The 14,814-nt window shown below is 21.7% G+C and overlaps 5 protein-coding genes across 10 annotated transcripts in view; 2 read left to right on the top strand and 3 right to left on the bottom strand.

Annotated features, from left to right (window-relative positions):
* Positions 1-122: 122 nt before the first annotated feature.
* On the bottom strand, positions 123-1,681 carry LOC127287158 (PIH1 domain-containing protein 1-like). The gene is made up of 7 exons (XM_051313951.1): positions 1,545-1,681; positions 1,396-1,483; positions 1,106-1,288; positions 873-1,045; positions 584-796; positions 375-515; positions 123-305 (listed from the first exon to the last, which is right to left on the bottom strand). The coding sequence occupies exons 1-7, from the start codon at positions 1,599-1,601 to the stop codon at positions 273-275; spliced, it is 888 nt and encodes a 295-aa protein (XP_051169908.1). The 5' UTR covers positions 1,602-1,681; the 3' UTR covers positions 123-272.
* Positions 1,682-1,849: 168 nt separating this feature from the next.
* LOC127287092 (60S ribosomal protein L21) lies at positions 1,850-3,183 on the top strand. The gene is made up of 2 exons (XM_051313831.1): positions 1,850-1,985; positions 2,659-3,183. Exon 2 carries the CDS (start codon positions 2,676-2,678, stop codon positions 3,153-3,155), a length of 480 nt encoding a protein of 159 aa, XP_051169788.1. The 5' UTR covers positions 1,850-1,985; positions 2,659-2,675; the 3' UTR covers positions 3,156-3,183.
* Positions 3,184-3,406: 223 nt separating this feature from the next.
* LOC127287090 (uncharacterized) lies at positions 3,407-4,332 on the bottom strand. Its single transcript, XM_051313829.1, has 2 exons — positions 4,052-4,332; positions 3,407-3,912 (listed from the first exon to the last, which is right to left on the bottom strand). The coding sequence occupies exons 1-2, from the start codon at positions 4,143-4,145 to the stop codon at positions 3,464-3,466; spliced, it is 543 nt and encodes a 180-aa protein (XP_051169786.1). The 5' UTR covers positions 4,146-4,332; the 3' UTR covers positions 3,407-3,463.
* A 4-nt stretch (positions 4,333-4,336) lies between these two features.
* LOC127287087 (uncharacterized) overlaps positions 4,337-14,814 on the top strand; it is a 33,749-nt gene continuing 23,271 nt past the window's right edge. For 2 of the 6 annotated variants that reach the window (XM_051313821.1, XM_051313822.1), the window contains exon 1: positions 12,985-14,599. In XM_051313821.1, the coding sequence (XP_051169778.1) occupies positions 13,007-14,599 (1,593 nt within the window). In that variant the 5' untranslated portion in view covers positions 12,985-13,006. Of the gene's footprint in view, positions 4,433-8,868; positions 9,010-12,974; positions 14,600-14,814 lie in introns of those variants that run through there. The other 4 variants (XM_051313825.1, XM_051313826.1, XM_051313823.1 and 1 more) reach the window with 4 other exon arrangements.
* Positions 5,618-8,249, bottom strand: LOC127287089 (beta-1,3-glucan-binding protein-like). Its single transcript, XM_051313828.1, has 7 exons — positions 7,966-8,249; positions 7,335-7,483; positions 7,121-7,254; positions 6,774-6,937; positions 6,269-6,624; positions 6,041-6,142; positions 5,618-5,969 (listed from the first exon to the last, which is right to left on the bottom strand). Exons 1-7 carry the CDS (start codon positions 8,132-8,134, stop codon positions 5,859-5,861), a joined length of 1,185 nt encoding a protein of 394 aa, XP_051169785.1. The 5' UTR covers positions 8,135-8,249; the 3' UTR covers positions 5,618-5,858.

Here is a 14,814-nt window from a genome sequence, read left to right as displayed (position 1 = left end):
ATTGTGACATTTTTAAGAAAATAATTTTCTTTTCCTAGTCATCAATTTTAAAATTACTATTTCGATTATCTTGACTAGCTGAATAGTGTAAATATGTATAAAAAAAAAATAAAACAACACTATTGCATTTATTTATGTAAATATATTGTATGAAACGTTTCTTTAAATGCTTTTTTAAAAATAATTTAGTATTTAAAGTTTTATTTAACTCAAAGATAATGAAAATAAATCTAATAAAATTAAATTAAAAGTAATTGTCACTTGCAAACCTTTCAACACTTCACTGGCAAATTTAGTCGTAAAATCTGTAAGATTAAATATTGGAAATTTATATATATATTTTTTTTTTTGTAGAAAATAATGAAATTTCTTACCCCTAAATCAGGATCTAATTCAGCATAAGCTTTTTCTTTATTCAAAGAATAAGGAATAAAAATGTCAATTAAATATTTTGAATCTTTTGACTCGACAATTATTCGATCTTCTCCAATTTCTACCGTTATATTTTCAAATGCCTGAAAATATAGGAAATTAGATTATTTATATTTTTTTTTACATTTATATATTTTCTTTTTTTTTTTACCTTTAGAGGAATTTTGAATAGACCAATTAATTTATTTGGTTTTCTCTTCGTTGGAGTTTGAAGAATAATATAGTCAAAATTTTTTTTATTCGTGACAATTGTTGATTTAATTTTTTTCGAATTACTTGTTACATCTTCTATTAGTTTCTTTGGTAATTGAGGTTTTCTTACTTCACGTTTCTCGATTCTATGTTGTTGTAATGTACCAATAACCTTTTTAATAAAAATTTTTTTTTTAATCTTTTAATAAATATTTAAATAAATTGAAAATAAAAAAATTTTTAATAACCTTTCTATTTTTGAGTATCACACAATTGTCGCATTCAAAAGTTTTGTTAAATTTGTCATTTACTGCTTCAATCATTACTTGAGTTGTAAAGAGCATAAAAATTTTATTATCCTGACATTTATTAAAAAATATTGTATTTATTGCAATATCATATGCAGGACATAATGCACCACCTTGAAAAGTATTTTAATAAATTTTTTTTTTAATTAAAATAGATAAAAATTAAAATTTACCTTTATCAGCATCAAATTTTTCTTGTCCAATTGACATTGGAATTATAAAAGAAGGATTATCGCTTGTTGCAACATTAACTAATGTCTCATCAGAAATATCTTTAGGAGCTGGTATTTTATCTGTGTGACAAATATTTATAAATCCTTTATCGCCTGTCTTTGTTCGTAATTTTACACAAACTCCTATATAAAAAGAATTTTTTTTTTTAATATTTACAGCATAAGTTATTTTCACTTATTTTTAAATTTAATAATAATTAATTAATTAATTTTAAAATATAAAAGAATACCTGGCATTGGTTTTACTATATCAAATGGAATATTTGGTTTTTCAAAAGTTTTAAGTAACTCCGTCAATTCATCTTCTTGTTTATTTACCTTTAAAATTAGAAATTTTTAGAAAAAGCATATAAAAAATTGAAAACCTTTTTTAACTTACAATCTGAAGATTATTATGTAGTAGAGAATCATCAATATCAAGTAATGTATTTGTCATGATTTATTTAATTTTCAAAAATCTTCAACATACAAAAACTTATAATTTATAGGTTATATATGAAGTGATTTGAGTTTTGTAAACATGTGACGTCATAAAAAAATTGAGACAAAAAAAATAAATTTAAATAATGCATTAGTTGTTAGTCAAAAACAATGTGTCTTAAAAACTAAGTTCTTTTTTTTGTTAATTATAAGAAATTATTTTATTTAATATTAAATAGACAAAAAAGAAATTAATTTAAATACAGCGCCTCTAGTGATAATAAATAAGAAAACACTAGAATCAATTTTTTATAGGGAATTTTAGTTTTTAATATTGGTACTACTGTGAAATAGTTTCTTTCTTTTTTTCCTTTCGCGTTTTCGACAAACGACAGTCGAGGTATGTAATAATTTTTTATATTTTTTTACATTATAAATTGCAAATTTTTTTACAAAAATAATTTTTTTATTATAAATTACAATTTTCAATAGATAATTACATTAATTGATGGAAAATTGATCGGCAATGTTTAATTAAAAGCCACGTGTCTGGATGCTCTCGAACATAACCTAAAAATTATTTCCATGTTTATTTAAATATATTTACTTCTTTTTTTTATTATAAAAAAAAATAAGAAAAAGCTATTGAAGTAAATTTATTAATTGATTTTTTTTTTAAACGACATAATTGTTATTGGGAAAATTAAAATTTCCATGTTTACATAGATTAATGTGACGCGAACAGCAAGTAAATTTTGTGTCAAATCTTTTTTTTTTTTGTTTTTTATTCTAAAGAACAAATATTTGTAGAAAAATTCTAGAATTTTACTATGAGATTAATTTTTAATTCCAATTGTAATTAAAATGTGAAAAATGAAATTTTTGTTTTTATATATTTTTTTTTAGGTTAACTGTCACTTTGCAATTTGAATTGATTTGTTATAATTAATATTTGTCTTGTCAATAGCCCCAATTATGAACATAATTAAAATTTTTTATTTATTTAATTATTTTTTGTTCTATTTTACATTTTTAAATTATAATTGTTTTGCTTTCTTTCTTTTTTTTCACAGAAACAACAAGCGTCAAAATGACAAATTCAAAGGGTTATCGACGTGGTACAAGAGATTTATTCTCTCGTAAATTCAAAAAACATGGAACAATTCCACTTTCAACTTATATGAAAGTTTATAAAATTGGCGATATGGTTGATATTAAACAAAATTCAGCTATTCAAAAGGGATTGCCATATAAAGTTTATTATGGAAAAACAGGCCGTGTTTTTAATGTAACTCCACATGCACTTGGAGTTGTTGTTAATAAACGTGTGCGAGGAAGAATTATTCCAAAAAGAATCACCGTTCGTGTTGAACATGTAAATCATTCAAAATGTCGTGAAGATTTTTTGAAACGTGTGAAGGAAAATGAACTTCTTAGAAAACAAGCGAAAGAGAAGAAAATTACCGTTCAATTAAAACGACAACCTGTACAACCAAGTGGAGCGCACATCGTCTCTGGAAAACAGGCACCAATATTACTTGCACCTATTCCCTATGAATTTGTTGCCTAAACGAAAAATAAAATCTTTGTAATTATAATTTCTATATTTTTTTCTTTGTTATGACAAAAAAAAACCCCAAAGTCTTGTCTTTTTTTTAATTACATAGATTTTCTATTCTTCTTTTGTATAATTCCAAAAAATTAGTTTTATAATTTTTTTTTAGTTTTTATATTTTTAAATTCAATTTTTAATTTATGTTTTTAGTATTTAAAAGAAAAATAAAGGAATGGTTTTATATAATATTATAAAAGTAACAAAAATTTTGTTAAGGAAATAAATTTAATTTATCGATGTTTCTTTTTTTTTATGTACATATTTCAGTGTAATGAACGAACAACAACAATCGAAGAGGCAGTTTTAACTTTTCTCACTGGATTATGATGTTCCAATAATTCTGGTAGTGGATCTTTTATCATAAAAATTGGTGAACGATTTTTTTGATGTGACTTTATGCGAATTGTTTTCAATGGAGTATCTTTGATATTTAATTGCGCGAGACCATTTCGATGATAATTATTATTATTATTGTCATGAATTATTCTTCGACCATAGAGACGTTTATCAGTAGAAGGTGATTTTATTTTTCCTCTATTATCCCTCGTATGAATTGTTTCCAATTTAATAGGATTATTACGTTTTGGCAGTGAAAATGGTAATTCCATAATTGATGATGAATTTCGTAAAATATCACCGGTTAGCGCGTGATTTCTATTTTTTCTCACTAAATTAGCGGTTGCTGTACAACTGTGAAGAACGTAATCCCTTCCTAAAAAAAAAAAAATTTTTTTAATTAAAATAAATTAGTTTTTTTTGGAACAAATAGAAAATTTTTTTTGAGTAAAACTAATTAATAATCGTACGTTATTAAAGAAATTTTTTTGAATGATTTAAAAAAAAAAACTTACCAGAACGTTTTGAACGGAATTGACGTTTTGAAATTGTAATATCACACAAAACTATAATAATTGTAACTAATAATAAATTTCGTATCCTTGTCATTGTAGGGAATGGAGAAAAAAAAAATTTTTTTTGTATAATAAAAATTTTTTTTTTTTTTTTTCAATTGCAGAAGTGAAAAAAAAAAAATGAGAGCGTCCTGTATCGAGGAGATCTGTTCGCGATCCTTGTTGGAATAATTGTGGAAACCGGAGAACGGTGAGAGAGCAATGGGACGACTGCAGACAGTGTAAAATTGATAATTGATCGAGGAAGAAAGGAACGGTGTATAAGCCATTGCCTTTGGCTATATACTCTTCTCCCAAGATTCAAAATGCAATTCTTCAAAGGTAAGTCTTTTTTCTTCTTCTTCGCCATCATCATCATCAGCACCTTTTTCTTCTTCTTTTTTCATTTCTTCCCATATAAAATATAAAAATTCCCATATTCAAGAAATATTTCTATAATTGATTCACAATTGGAATCCAAGATATGCAAATAATAATCAGATAACAAAAGTTATTACACACTTTTATTTTTATTTTTATTTTTTTTTTAGTGTGAAAAATTTGCATTTAATTATTTAAAGTCGACATCATTATTACATGTTAGCGCAATTATTCTTTGATTTATAGGCAGATTCTTGAATTTTTTTTTGTATCTGAAAGAATTTTTAATAATTTAAATATTTAATAATTTTTCTATTAAATTCGAAAATTAATTATCAGAATGGAATTTTTTTTTTGGATAATGAATTATAATTAATTCTTAATAAAGGATTAAAAAAAAAGAAAACATTTTGTATTCTATGGAAAGAACTAATTTTCTAAATTAGTTAGATTTGTAGATAAGTATATACAACGTCTGATCTCTGTGTAATTGGTGCAATATATGGAAGTATTGTTTTATATGTCGAGGAATAAAATATAAAAAACAATAGCTCATATAACAACAAATACGGGCTTCCTGAAAAACCGGTTCACCTCGAATAAAACTGTGGTAAAATAAAAGAAATTCCTTCTACCTGATATTGACCTTGCAAAATGAAGAAACACCTGCTAAAAGTCGATACGTCATTTTCAAATTTCAAAATTTTGTCAAATATGATAATAGAGATGGCAAATTTTACAATTTATTAATAATAATTTTTTTTTTAATTACGAACAAAATATATAATTTTTTTTCGCGAATTTCTTTTAATTTATTACAAAAGAATTTGACGAGTTACCCTTGAACGCGAGTTGATGAACCAAAGAAAAAAAGAAACAACTTCATGTTGGCTTTGTTCGATACTAAATTATCAATTTTAAATAGTTTTCACACACAAGAGTTAGTCACTGAAAAAAAAAAATTCATATATTTTCCGGAAAGAAAAAAAAATTAATGACATTCAATAATCATAAAACAAATTTTTCTCTTCATTTGAAATAAATCAAAGTTAAATTCATATGAGAATATGAATGAATTCCTGTTAATTTATAATAAAAAAAATATGATTATGTAAAATTTTTCCTAATTTGAAAAAAAATTAAAAATTTATCATATGAACGTTTCTTTATTATCGAATGCAACAACCTCCGGCCTCGGTTGGTCGTTTGCCTCATATATTCGCAGCTTTCAGAAAAAAAAAAAAAAATATTACAACCACATTCTTATTAAATATAAAGATATTATTTTTTTTAGCTAATTTTTCTAAACATCGAAAATTTACATTAGAATAACAATAAATAAAATTTTCCTAATAGAACAAATTTAATTAAATTAAAAAAAAAATTCTCAAACGGACCAAATTCGAATGGATTTTATTTTTAAACCCATTTCAGATCCACTTTGTCTCTTCCAACTTGGTAGCCATCGATTTTTAGCTTTCCAAAAATTTAACATTGCCTGTTAAAAAGAGAAATTTAAATTAATAATACATAAAAAAAAAATTTTTTTCCTTCTATAAATATATATACCTTTGCTCCCAAATTTTTCCATGGTTTTACATATTGATCGCTCAATAAATCATCTTCAAATACACGAAGTCCACCCACTCCAACTCCAATTGTTAAATAAAACTATATTATAAAAAGAAGAATTTTTCATGAAATACGAAAAAAATATCTAATTAATTATATATTTATTTAATTTCAGATATGTGAAAATTTTATTTAATTATGAATTAAAAAGAAAAAAAAAATTGCCTCTTGTTCAAAAGGAGCGAATCGTTGTATTTTTGATGTTGGATCGACAAATTCCTCTTGAAGATTAAGAAAACCAATTTTTGTGCCATCAATTAAAAATGTCATTCCAATATCAGACCAAATTGTCGTGTATTTGTGAAAATCTTTTGTCCAAGCACCGCTGCGTCTGAATTTAGTGATATTTTTATATTGAAAATGTTCAGAATCACCAAATCTGAATCCAAATTCCAAAAATTTACCTCCATATTCTCTCTCGTCATTATATAAAATATCATTGCCACGTGCCAAGCCCAATATTACTTTAGCAAATGAATATTTATCGTCATTACTTTCGTAACGTGGAATTAGATACATTTCTGCAATTTTAATATAAATAAAATAAAATATTTTTTTTTTATTATCTTTTTTTTTGTATTAAATTTTTCAATATTATCTGAAAAATTATTTCCAAGACTTTTATATTATTTCATTTGCATTATACAATATGAAAATAATTCTTTTTTACCGGGAAATAACCAATCGCCCTGAGGGAATTTTGCATTTATTTCAATTTTTCCATAACGAAAATTAAAAGATTCCTTTGTTGTTAAACGACCAGAAATAACTGGTTGCAAAATATGATATCCAGCTCCTTCACGTTGACATTCTTCAACTACATTACTCGTGCAACTGAAAATTATTTTTTTTTTCGAAATTGTAATTAAAATTATATACTTGGGTTTTTTTTTTATTTTCAATAATTAATAATTTTAATTCAATGAATACTTCTTTTATTTTAAATAATTTTCCAAAAATATATATTTTAAAAGTCAAAAATAATTATTTTGAAAAAAAAAAAATTTAAATACTTACTCGGCAAGAATCATTTTTCCAATATAAACAGCATTATCTCCATAGGATTCTTCCAATATTTTTGGTGTAATTTCTAACATACCATCGTGAGTTTTTACAGTACCGTCATTACGATAAACACAAAATTCATAATCCTTTGAAATTAATTTTTATTATTTTCATGAAAAAAAAAAAATATATATTCTTTTTTGAACTAAAAAAAAAATAATCTTACCGGTTCCAGTGGTATTCTTATTTCACGTGACCAAATTGTTTCATTCAAATCTCCATGAAATCTTTCCTCAAAGAGAAGTTCATTTTTACAAAGCACTCTTTCATTATTTACTGTTGTTATGCTTTCATTACATTCAATTTGTCTTTTCACTTGATTCCAATAGAAAATAATTAATTTTAATTTAATTTTTAATTAATTTAATTTTTCAAATTTATTTTTCTAGTTTTGAAAAATAATTTTCATAAATTTTAAATGTAAAATAAATTTACATTTTTTTAATAATAAATTAATCAAAAAATTTAAATCGTAAATAATATAATTAATTAAAATACAGTCATGAAAATTTTAGTTAAAAAAAAATTGAAGGAAATTTTTGTAAAATTAAGGAAACTAGTTAATTTTTTTTTGTTGATAAATAAAATTATTATTTCATTGTGACGTAATAGAGGAAATTCCGATTTCACATTAGAAACTATTTCTTAATACTAATTATAATTTAAATATTTACTTTTTTCTCAATAATTATAATTACAAATCAAATTTTTATTTTTTAATATGATTTTCAGAATGAGAAATCGAATTTTTTTTTTTCGAAAATAAAAATAAAAAAAATGAAAATTTTTTTTATTACCAGTTGTAGTAGTGTGAAGTGTCAGCGGTTCAAATTTTTGTCTCACTATATTTTTATTTTCATTTAAAACAATGCCATTAGTATTTGATAATTGAATAAATAATAATGTAATTATTATTATTATTATTAATAACGTGTTTGCAACGTGATTTCGCGTATAAAACAACATTTCACAGCAATTCAATCACCGTTTATCAATAGCGTGAGCGTGAAAAAAAAAGTATATTTAGAAAAAAAAAAAAAAAAATATTCATTCATAAATATATATATGCTCTTCTCAACGATTGAAGAGTAAAACTGATCATCATCTGAGAATAATAATTTTTCCTTGTCTGTATATTGCGACAGGAGCGTAATCATGATTTACAAATATAATTTTTCCCTTTTTATTATAATTTTAATTAAAACTCAATTTGCAATATAAATATTTTTTTTTAAAATTATTTCTCGATTTAGTTTAATTCACTATTTTATATATAAATTAATACAATTTATAAATTAATTTATAAATTAATTTTGATTAATTAATAATAATATTTTCCTATCAAACAAAATTTTTATATTTTATTATTTTTGTACATTTACTATTTTTGCGCTCTCTTTTTTTTTGAATGAGAAAATTTTGAATTTTAAATTATGCCGGTTAAAAAAAAAGGAAGTGATTTGATTGGTCATTGACCACATGTTGTGCCGTACCAGTTGCGCAATAGAACTTGACGTCTGCTAAATTTTTTTTAACATAAAAATTGTTTGATCAATATCATTAATATATTGCAAATATATAATAGTATTTGTAATGATAGGCACAACAGTAAAGTTTACTAATATCAATAAATTATTATTCAATGTAACAACATCGTTTGTTAAACGAAAGTCAAAATTTAACACTGTTTTTTTGAAACAATTTTATTATCGAGGTTATGTCACACCGTGTTCTAATAAATGTTTCAAATATTTAAATAATAATAATAATAAAAAAGTGATTTGTTTAAAATTATTAACGAATTATTCGACTAATAATCAATCTTCAAATTCTTCTGAACAGTAAGTAATGTTTGTTTTATTATATTTCGAAAAAAAAAAATTTTTTTTTGGTTCTTTTTGAAGAAGTTGACTTTAGGGAATGTTTTTAAAAATAATTTTTGTGTTTGAAAAACTTATTGGAAAGAAATGTGTTTAGAAAAAATTAAACGAATTTTACAGTAAGTAAAAAATTTTATATCATTAAAATTTTTATTAATGAATTTATTTTTATATCATTAATATGCTATATATGTGCACAAAAATTCGATAAATATTTCTGCACATTTCTGTTTTATAATATAAAAATTAACCGTAGATTTTAAATTTAGGATTTATAGAATATTCTCTGATATATTTTATTTAATTGATAAATAAATTTGTTTTTAAATATATTTAAATTAAAGAATTGTAATTAAATATATAAGTGTTAAATTTAAGTCTTTAAAATTATCCACTGTTACTAACTAAAGGTTTTTTTATCAACATAATGATTTGTAGTTTCGTTTATAGATGGCAATGACTTCCTTATTTTTGTGTTAAATATATCAATTGCCCGATTTTTCCCCTCAATTATTTATAAAAAATAATTTAAGAGAATGTTCTATTTCCGATTAATTTTATTTTGCTATCTAATTAATTATTTAAGTAATAATTAATTTTAATAATACGTTATTTAATTTAATTATGAAAATTATTTTTATTTCTTATTATTAATTAATGTTTTGTTGTTTGTTTTTTTTTAATATAGTGAAATCAGCGCCACAGAATATGAAAAAATTTCTAATGAAACTCTCGAATCGCTAACAGAATTTTTCGATGAAATTGTAGAGAAAGCGGGACATTTAGAAGATGCAGATGTTTCTTATGGGGTAAAAAATGTTTACTTTGTTTCATATTTTTTTGTAAAAAATATTTTTTTACAGAGAAAATAAATTATTTTAGGATGGAGTTTTAACAATAAAATTTGGTGATTCTTATGGGACTTATGTTTTAAATCGACAAACTCCAAATAAACAAATATGGCTATCATCACCGACATCTGGACCAAAACGTTATGATTTTATCGACAACAAATGGATCTATAAACATGATGGCAATTCTTTGCATGAACTTTTAAATTCTGAAATTCCGAATATTGTCAAACAGTCCATTACATTTAATAAATGTTTGTACAGTGGAAAAGAGAATAAATGAATTTTTTTTTTTTTTTTTTTTTTTATCTAAACTGATCTGATTTAAAAAAAAATAGGTTTTAAATTTCTTATTAAAACTTGCAGGCCTCGGATTATACGACTTTTTCGACTATTTCCGACTTTTTTTTCAAAAATACGACTTTTTTCGACTTATATCAATAAAATGCGACTATTTCGACTTTTTTTTTTAATTTTTAAAAAAAATTTTTAAATAAAATATATATTTTTTTTAGTATAAAATGCAAATCTTCTTTATTTTAATTATTTAACAAATTTTTAACTAAAATTCTTCACTAAATTAATTATTTTTAATAATTTTAATGAAATTCATTATAAATTAAATTATTTCAAAATATTTCTCAATTAAAATTAATTATTACACAAAATTTCTCAATTTAAAATCAATTAAAATTAAATTATTATCCAAAATTTCAATTGAAATTCAATTATTTTCCAAAATTTCAATTGAAAATTAACTAAAATTCAATTATTTTCTAAAATTTCAATTGAAATTCAATTAAATTTGCAATTTAAAATCAACTAAAATTCAATTATTTTCAAAATTTTCGATTTAAAATCAATTATTTTCCAAAATTTCAATTCAAAATTAACTAAAATTCAATTATTTTCCAAAATTTCAATTGAAAATCAACTAAAATTCAATTATTTTTCAAAAATTTCAATCCAAAATCAAGTAAAATTCAATTATTTTCCAAAGTTTCAATTTAATATTAATTGAAATTCAATTATTTTTCAAAATTTCAATTCAAAATCAAAGAAAATTCAATTATTTTCCAAAATTTCAATTCAAAATTAACTAAAATTCCATTATTTTCCAAAATTTCAATTGAAAATCAACTAAAATTCAATTATTTTTCAAAAATTTCAATCCAAAATCAAGTAAAATTCAATTATTTTCCAAAGTTTCAATTTAATATTAATTGAAATTCAATTATTTTTCAAAATTTCAATTCAAAATCAAAGAAAATTCAATTATTTTCCAAATTTTCAATTCAAAATTAATTATTATCAAAATTTTCAATGAAAAATCAATTAAAATTAAATTATTAACCAAAATTTCAATTGAAATTCAATTATTTTCTAAAATTTCAATTCAAAATCAAAGAAAATTCAATTATTTTCCAAATTTTCAATTTAAAATCAAATAAAATTTAATTATTTTTCGTATTTTCAATTCAAAATCAACTAAAATTCAATTACATTCAAAAATTTGAATTCAAAATTAATTATTATCAAAATTTTCAATTCAAAATCAACAATAATTGAATTATTATCAAAAATTTCAATTGAAATTCAATTATTTTCCAAATTTTCAATTCAAAATCAACTAAAATTCAATTATACTCAAAAATTTGAATTCAAAATTAATTATTACCAAAATTTTCAATTGAAATTCAAATTTTTTCTAAAATTTCAATTCAAAATCAAAGAAAATTCAATTATTTTCCAAATTTTCAATTTAAAATCAAATAAAATTTCATTATTTTTCGAATTTTCAATTCAAAATCATCTAAAATTCAATTATACTCAAAAATTTGAATTCAAAATTAATTATTATCAAAATTTTCAATTCAAAATCAACAAAAATTGAATTATTATTCAAAATTTCAATTAAAATTCAATTATTTTCAAAAATTTGATTTTATAAGCTTCTAAAATTTAATTATTTCTAAAATTTTCCATCGAAAATTTTTTTGAAAATTTAATAATTTCAATTATTAACTCTAAGGAAATTGAATTATTTTTTAATTATTTTTGTAATATTCTTTTTAAAATTCAACTATTTGAAACCATTTTTCAATTAAAAATGTTTTTTAAATTATTGTATTTTTGTCCGCAATTTCTAATAAATTTTGTTAGTGAAATCATCAAAAAAATTTTAATTAAAAATCACTTGTAGTTCAATTAATTTCAAAAATCTCAATTGTAAATCTTTGAAAATTCAATTAAATTTAAAAAAATGTTATTTAAAATTATTTGATAAATTATTTTTCGTTCTGTAAAATTTAATTATTGTCTGAAAATTAACAAAATCTTTTGAATTTCAATTATTTCTGAAAATTTCAACTTTAATCCTTACAAAAGTATTGTTATTAAAAAAAAAATTTATTTAAAAATCTGTAAAATATTTTTGTTAAAATAAAAAAATCGACTTTTTTTGGAATATAAATCGACTAAAACGATTTTTTTTGTGCCTTTAAGTTGATCCGAGGCCTGAACTTGTATAAATTTTATTTTACCTATTTGTATAAAATGAATTTGTAATATAATAGGATAATAAAAACAAAATATATATATAATATTAAAAATACTCATAATATTATTGACGAGTGCATGAAATTTAATTTGCGTAGAAATTTTTTTTTTATGATTAAATTTAAAATTCGAAAATCTGATAACAGATTATTTAATTTAAAAATATTTAATAAGTGTTTATTAACTTTTTTTCTTGTGGCATAATATGCGTCATCGACAGTCAAGGAGTTAAATATTTTAAAATTCAAACTATTTTTTTTTTCGATAAAATAATTTACCTAATAATTATACTTTTTCATTCATTTATTATATACTCAAAACAATATTATTATGCTTTATTTATAATTTTACATGTCAATAAAATATTACTCTTATAACTTTTTTTTTTAGGTTTTTATAGATTTTTCAAGGAAATGATTATTTAAATTTTCGACATAAAATTAAATGAGTTTAATATTATTATTGCATTATAATTATTGGGTAAAAAAAAGAAAAATTGCACTATATTAGCAGAATTTATAATTAATTATACAATAATAATATTGCAAATGAAAGCGAATCTCTCAGTGGAAAATTGTAGTTGCTATATCAAGAACTTATTATTTTTTATAAAAAACACAATGATTTTGTATATTATTTTAATTTTTTTTTTTGCCATAATAATGGTAAAATTAGTGATTTACATTTTAAAAATAATTGAGAGACAAAAATTTTTTAAAACACATGGAATACCACATGAGCCGGGTGTGCCAATTTTTGGCAATATGTTACCTGTGATTACAAGAAAAAAGGGAATTGGTGAAATGGTGAAAAAATTGTATGACACAAATAAAAATGCAAAATATTTTGGATTCTATGATTTTTCAAATCCAGTAATTATTCTTCGTGATTATGAATTAATTAAATCAGTGGGAATAAAAAATTTCTCAAGTTTCGCTGATCATGGATTAATTGGATCAGAAATAAATGATCAGCTTGTTGGTAATTTATTATTTAATTTAAAGGGTGAAAAATGGCATAATATACGAAATTTAATGAGCCTTGCATTTACATCGTGTAAAATGAAAATTTTTTATAAACTTATTGTCAATGGTGCAACAAATTTTGTCAATTTTTTATTAAATGACATTGATAATAATAAAATGAGAGAAATGAAAGAGACCTTTTCACGATGTACCAATGATATAATAACTTCTTTTGCATTTGGACAATGTGTTAATACAATGAAAAATCCAAATAATGATTTTTATTTATACGGCAAGGAAGCAACAAATTTTGCTAATTTATATTTAAAAATTATTTTAATGAGAGGATTTCCATATATTATGAAATTATTATGTGTTAAATTTTTTCGTTCTGAAGTTAATAAATTTTTTAATGAAACAATTAAATGTACAATAAATATGAGAGATAAAAAAGGAATAAAACGATTGGATTTATTGCAAATTTTAATGGATGCCAGGGGAAAAAATAAGAATATTGAACTCACTTATGAAGAAATAACTGCACAAGCTTTTGTTGTTTATTTTGGTGGATTTGATACAACATCAACAATAATGTCATTTATGGCACATGAACTTGCAATTAATTTAAATATTCAAAATCAATTACAAGATGAAATTGATTCTGTATTTCATGAAACGAATGGTAATCCTACTTATGATATGATAAATTGTCTTGATTATTTGGATGCAGTGATAAATGAAACAATGAGAAAATATCCAAATTTTGCCGCATTAGATAGAATTTGTACTAAGAAATTTAATTTACCACCAGCGATTCCAGGTGCAAAATCAATTGTCATACATCCTGGTATGATGATTTGGATTCCAGTAATTGGTTATCATTATGATTCAATTTATTATAATGATCCAGAGACATTTAATCCAAATCGTTTTTTGAAGAAAAATTTTAATGACAGTCAAAAATCGACATTTTTGTCATTTGGCATTGGTCCTAGACAATGTATTGGAAATAGATTTGCAATGCTTGTAATGAAAACAGTATTTTTTCATTTGTTATCGCATTTTAATTTTAGAATTTGTTCGAAAACAAATGTACCTTTGAAAATAAGTAAAAAATCACTTGGTTTTGGTGCCAGCGGTGGTTATTGGATTAAATTAGAGAAAAGAGAGAAAATTGTTCGTTAAAAATAATTTTCAATTAAAAAAAAAAAAAAAAAAAAAAAAAAACCTATACAAACTCTTTAGAAAATAAAATTTTTTAAAAAGATTAGATTTATTTTTTAAATATTTAAATAAACATTTTATTTATTAAAATAAAATTATGTAATTTTTACGTTTTATCAATAAAGATTAATATTTTATTAATTATATGGTACTTATTATAAATATGA

Source organism: Leptopilina boulardi, unplaced genomic scaffold, assembly GCF_019393585.1.
Source record: "Leptopilina boulardi isolate dan_hultmark-lab unplaced genomic scaffold, ZJU_Lbou_2.1 LbouV2_368, whole genome shotgun sequence".
NCBI classification, from domain to species: Eukaryota; Metazoa; Arthropoda; class Insecta; order Hymenoptera; family Figitidae; genus Leptopilina; species Leptopilina boulardi.
The sequence above is the reverse complement of the archived record's forward strand: the minus strand, read 5'-3'. Positions and strand labels throughout refer to the sequence as shown.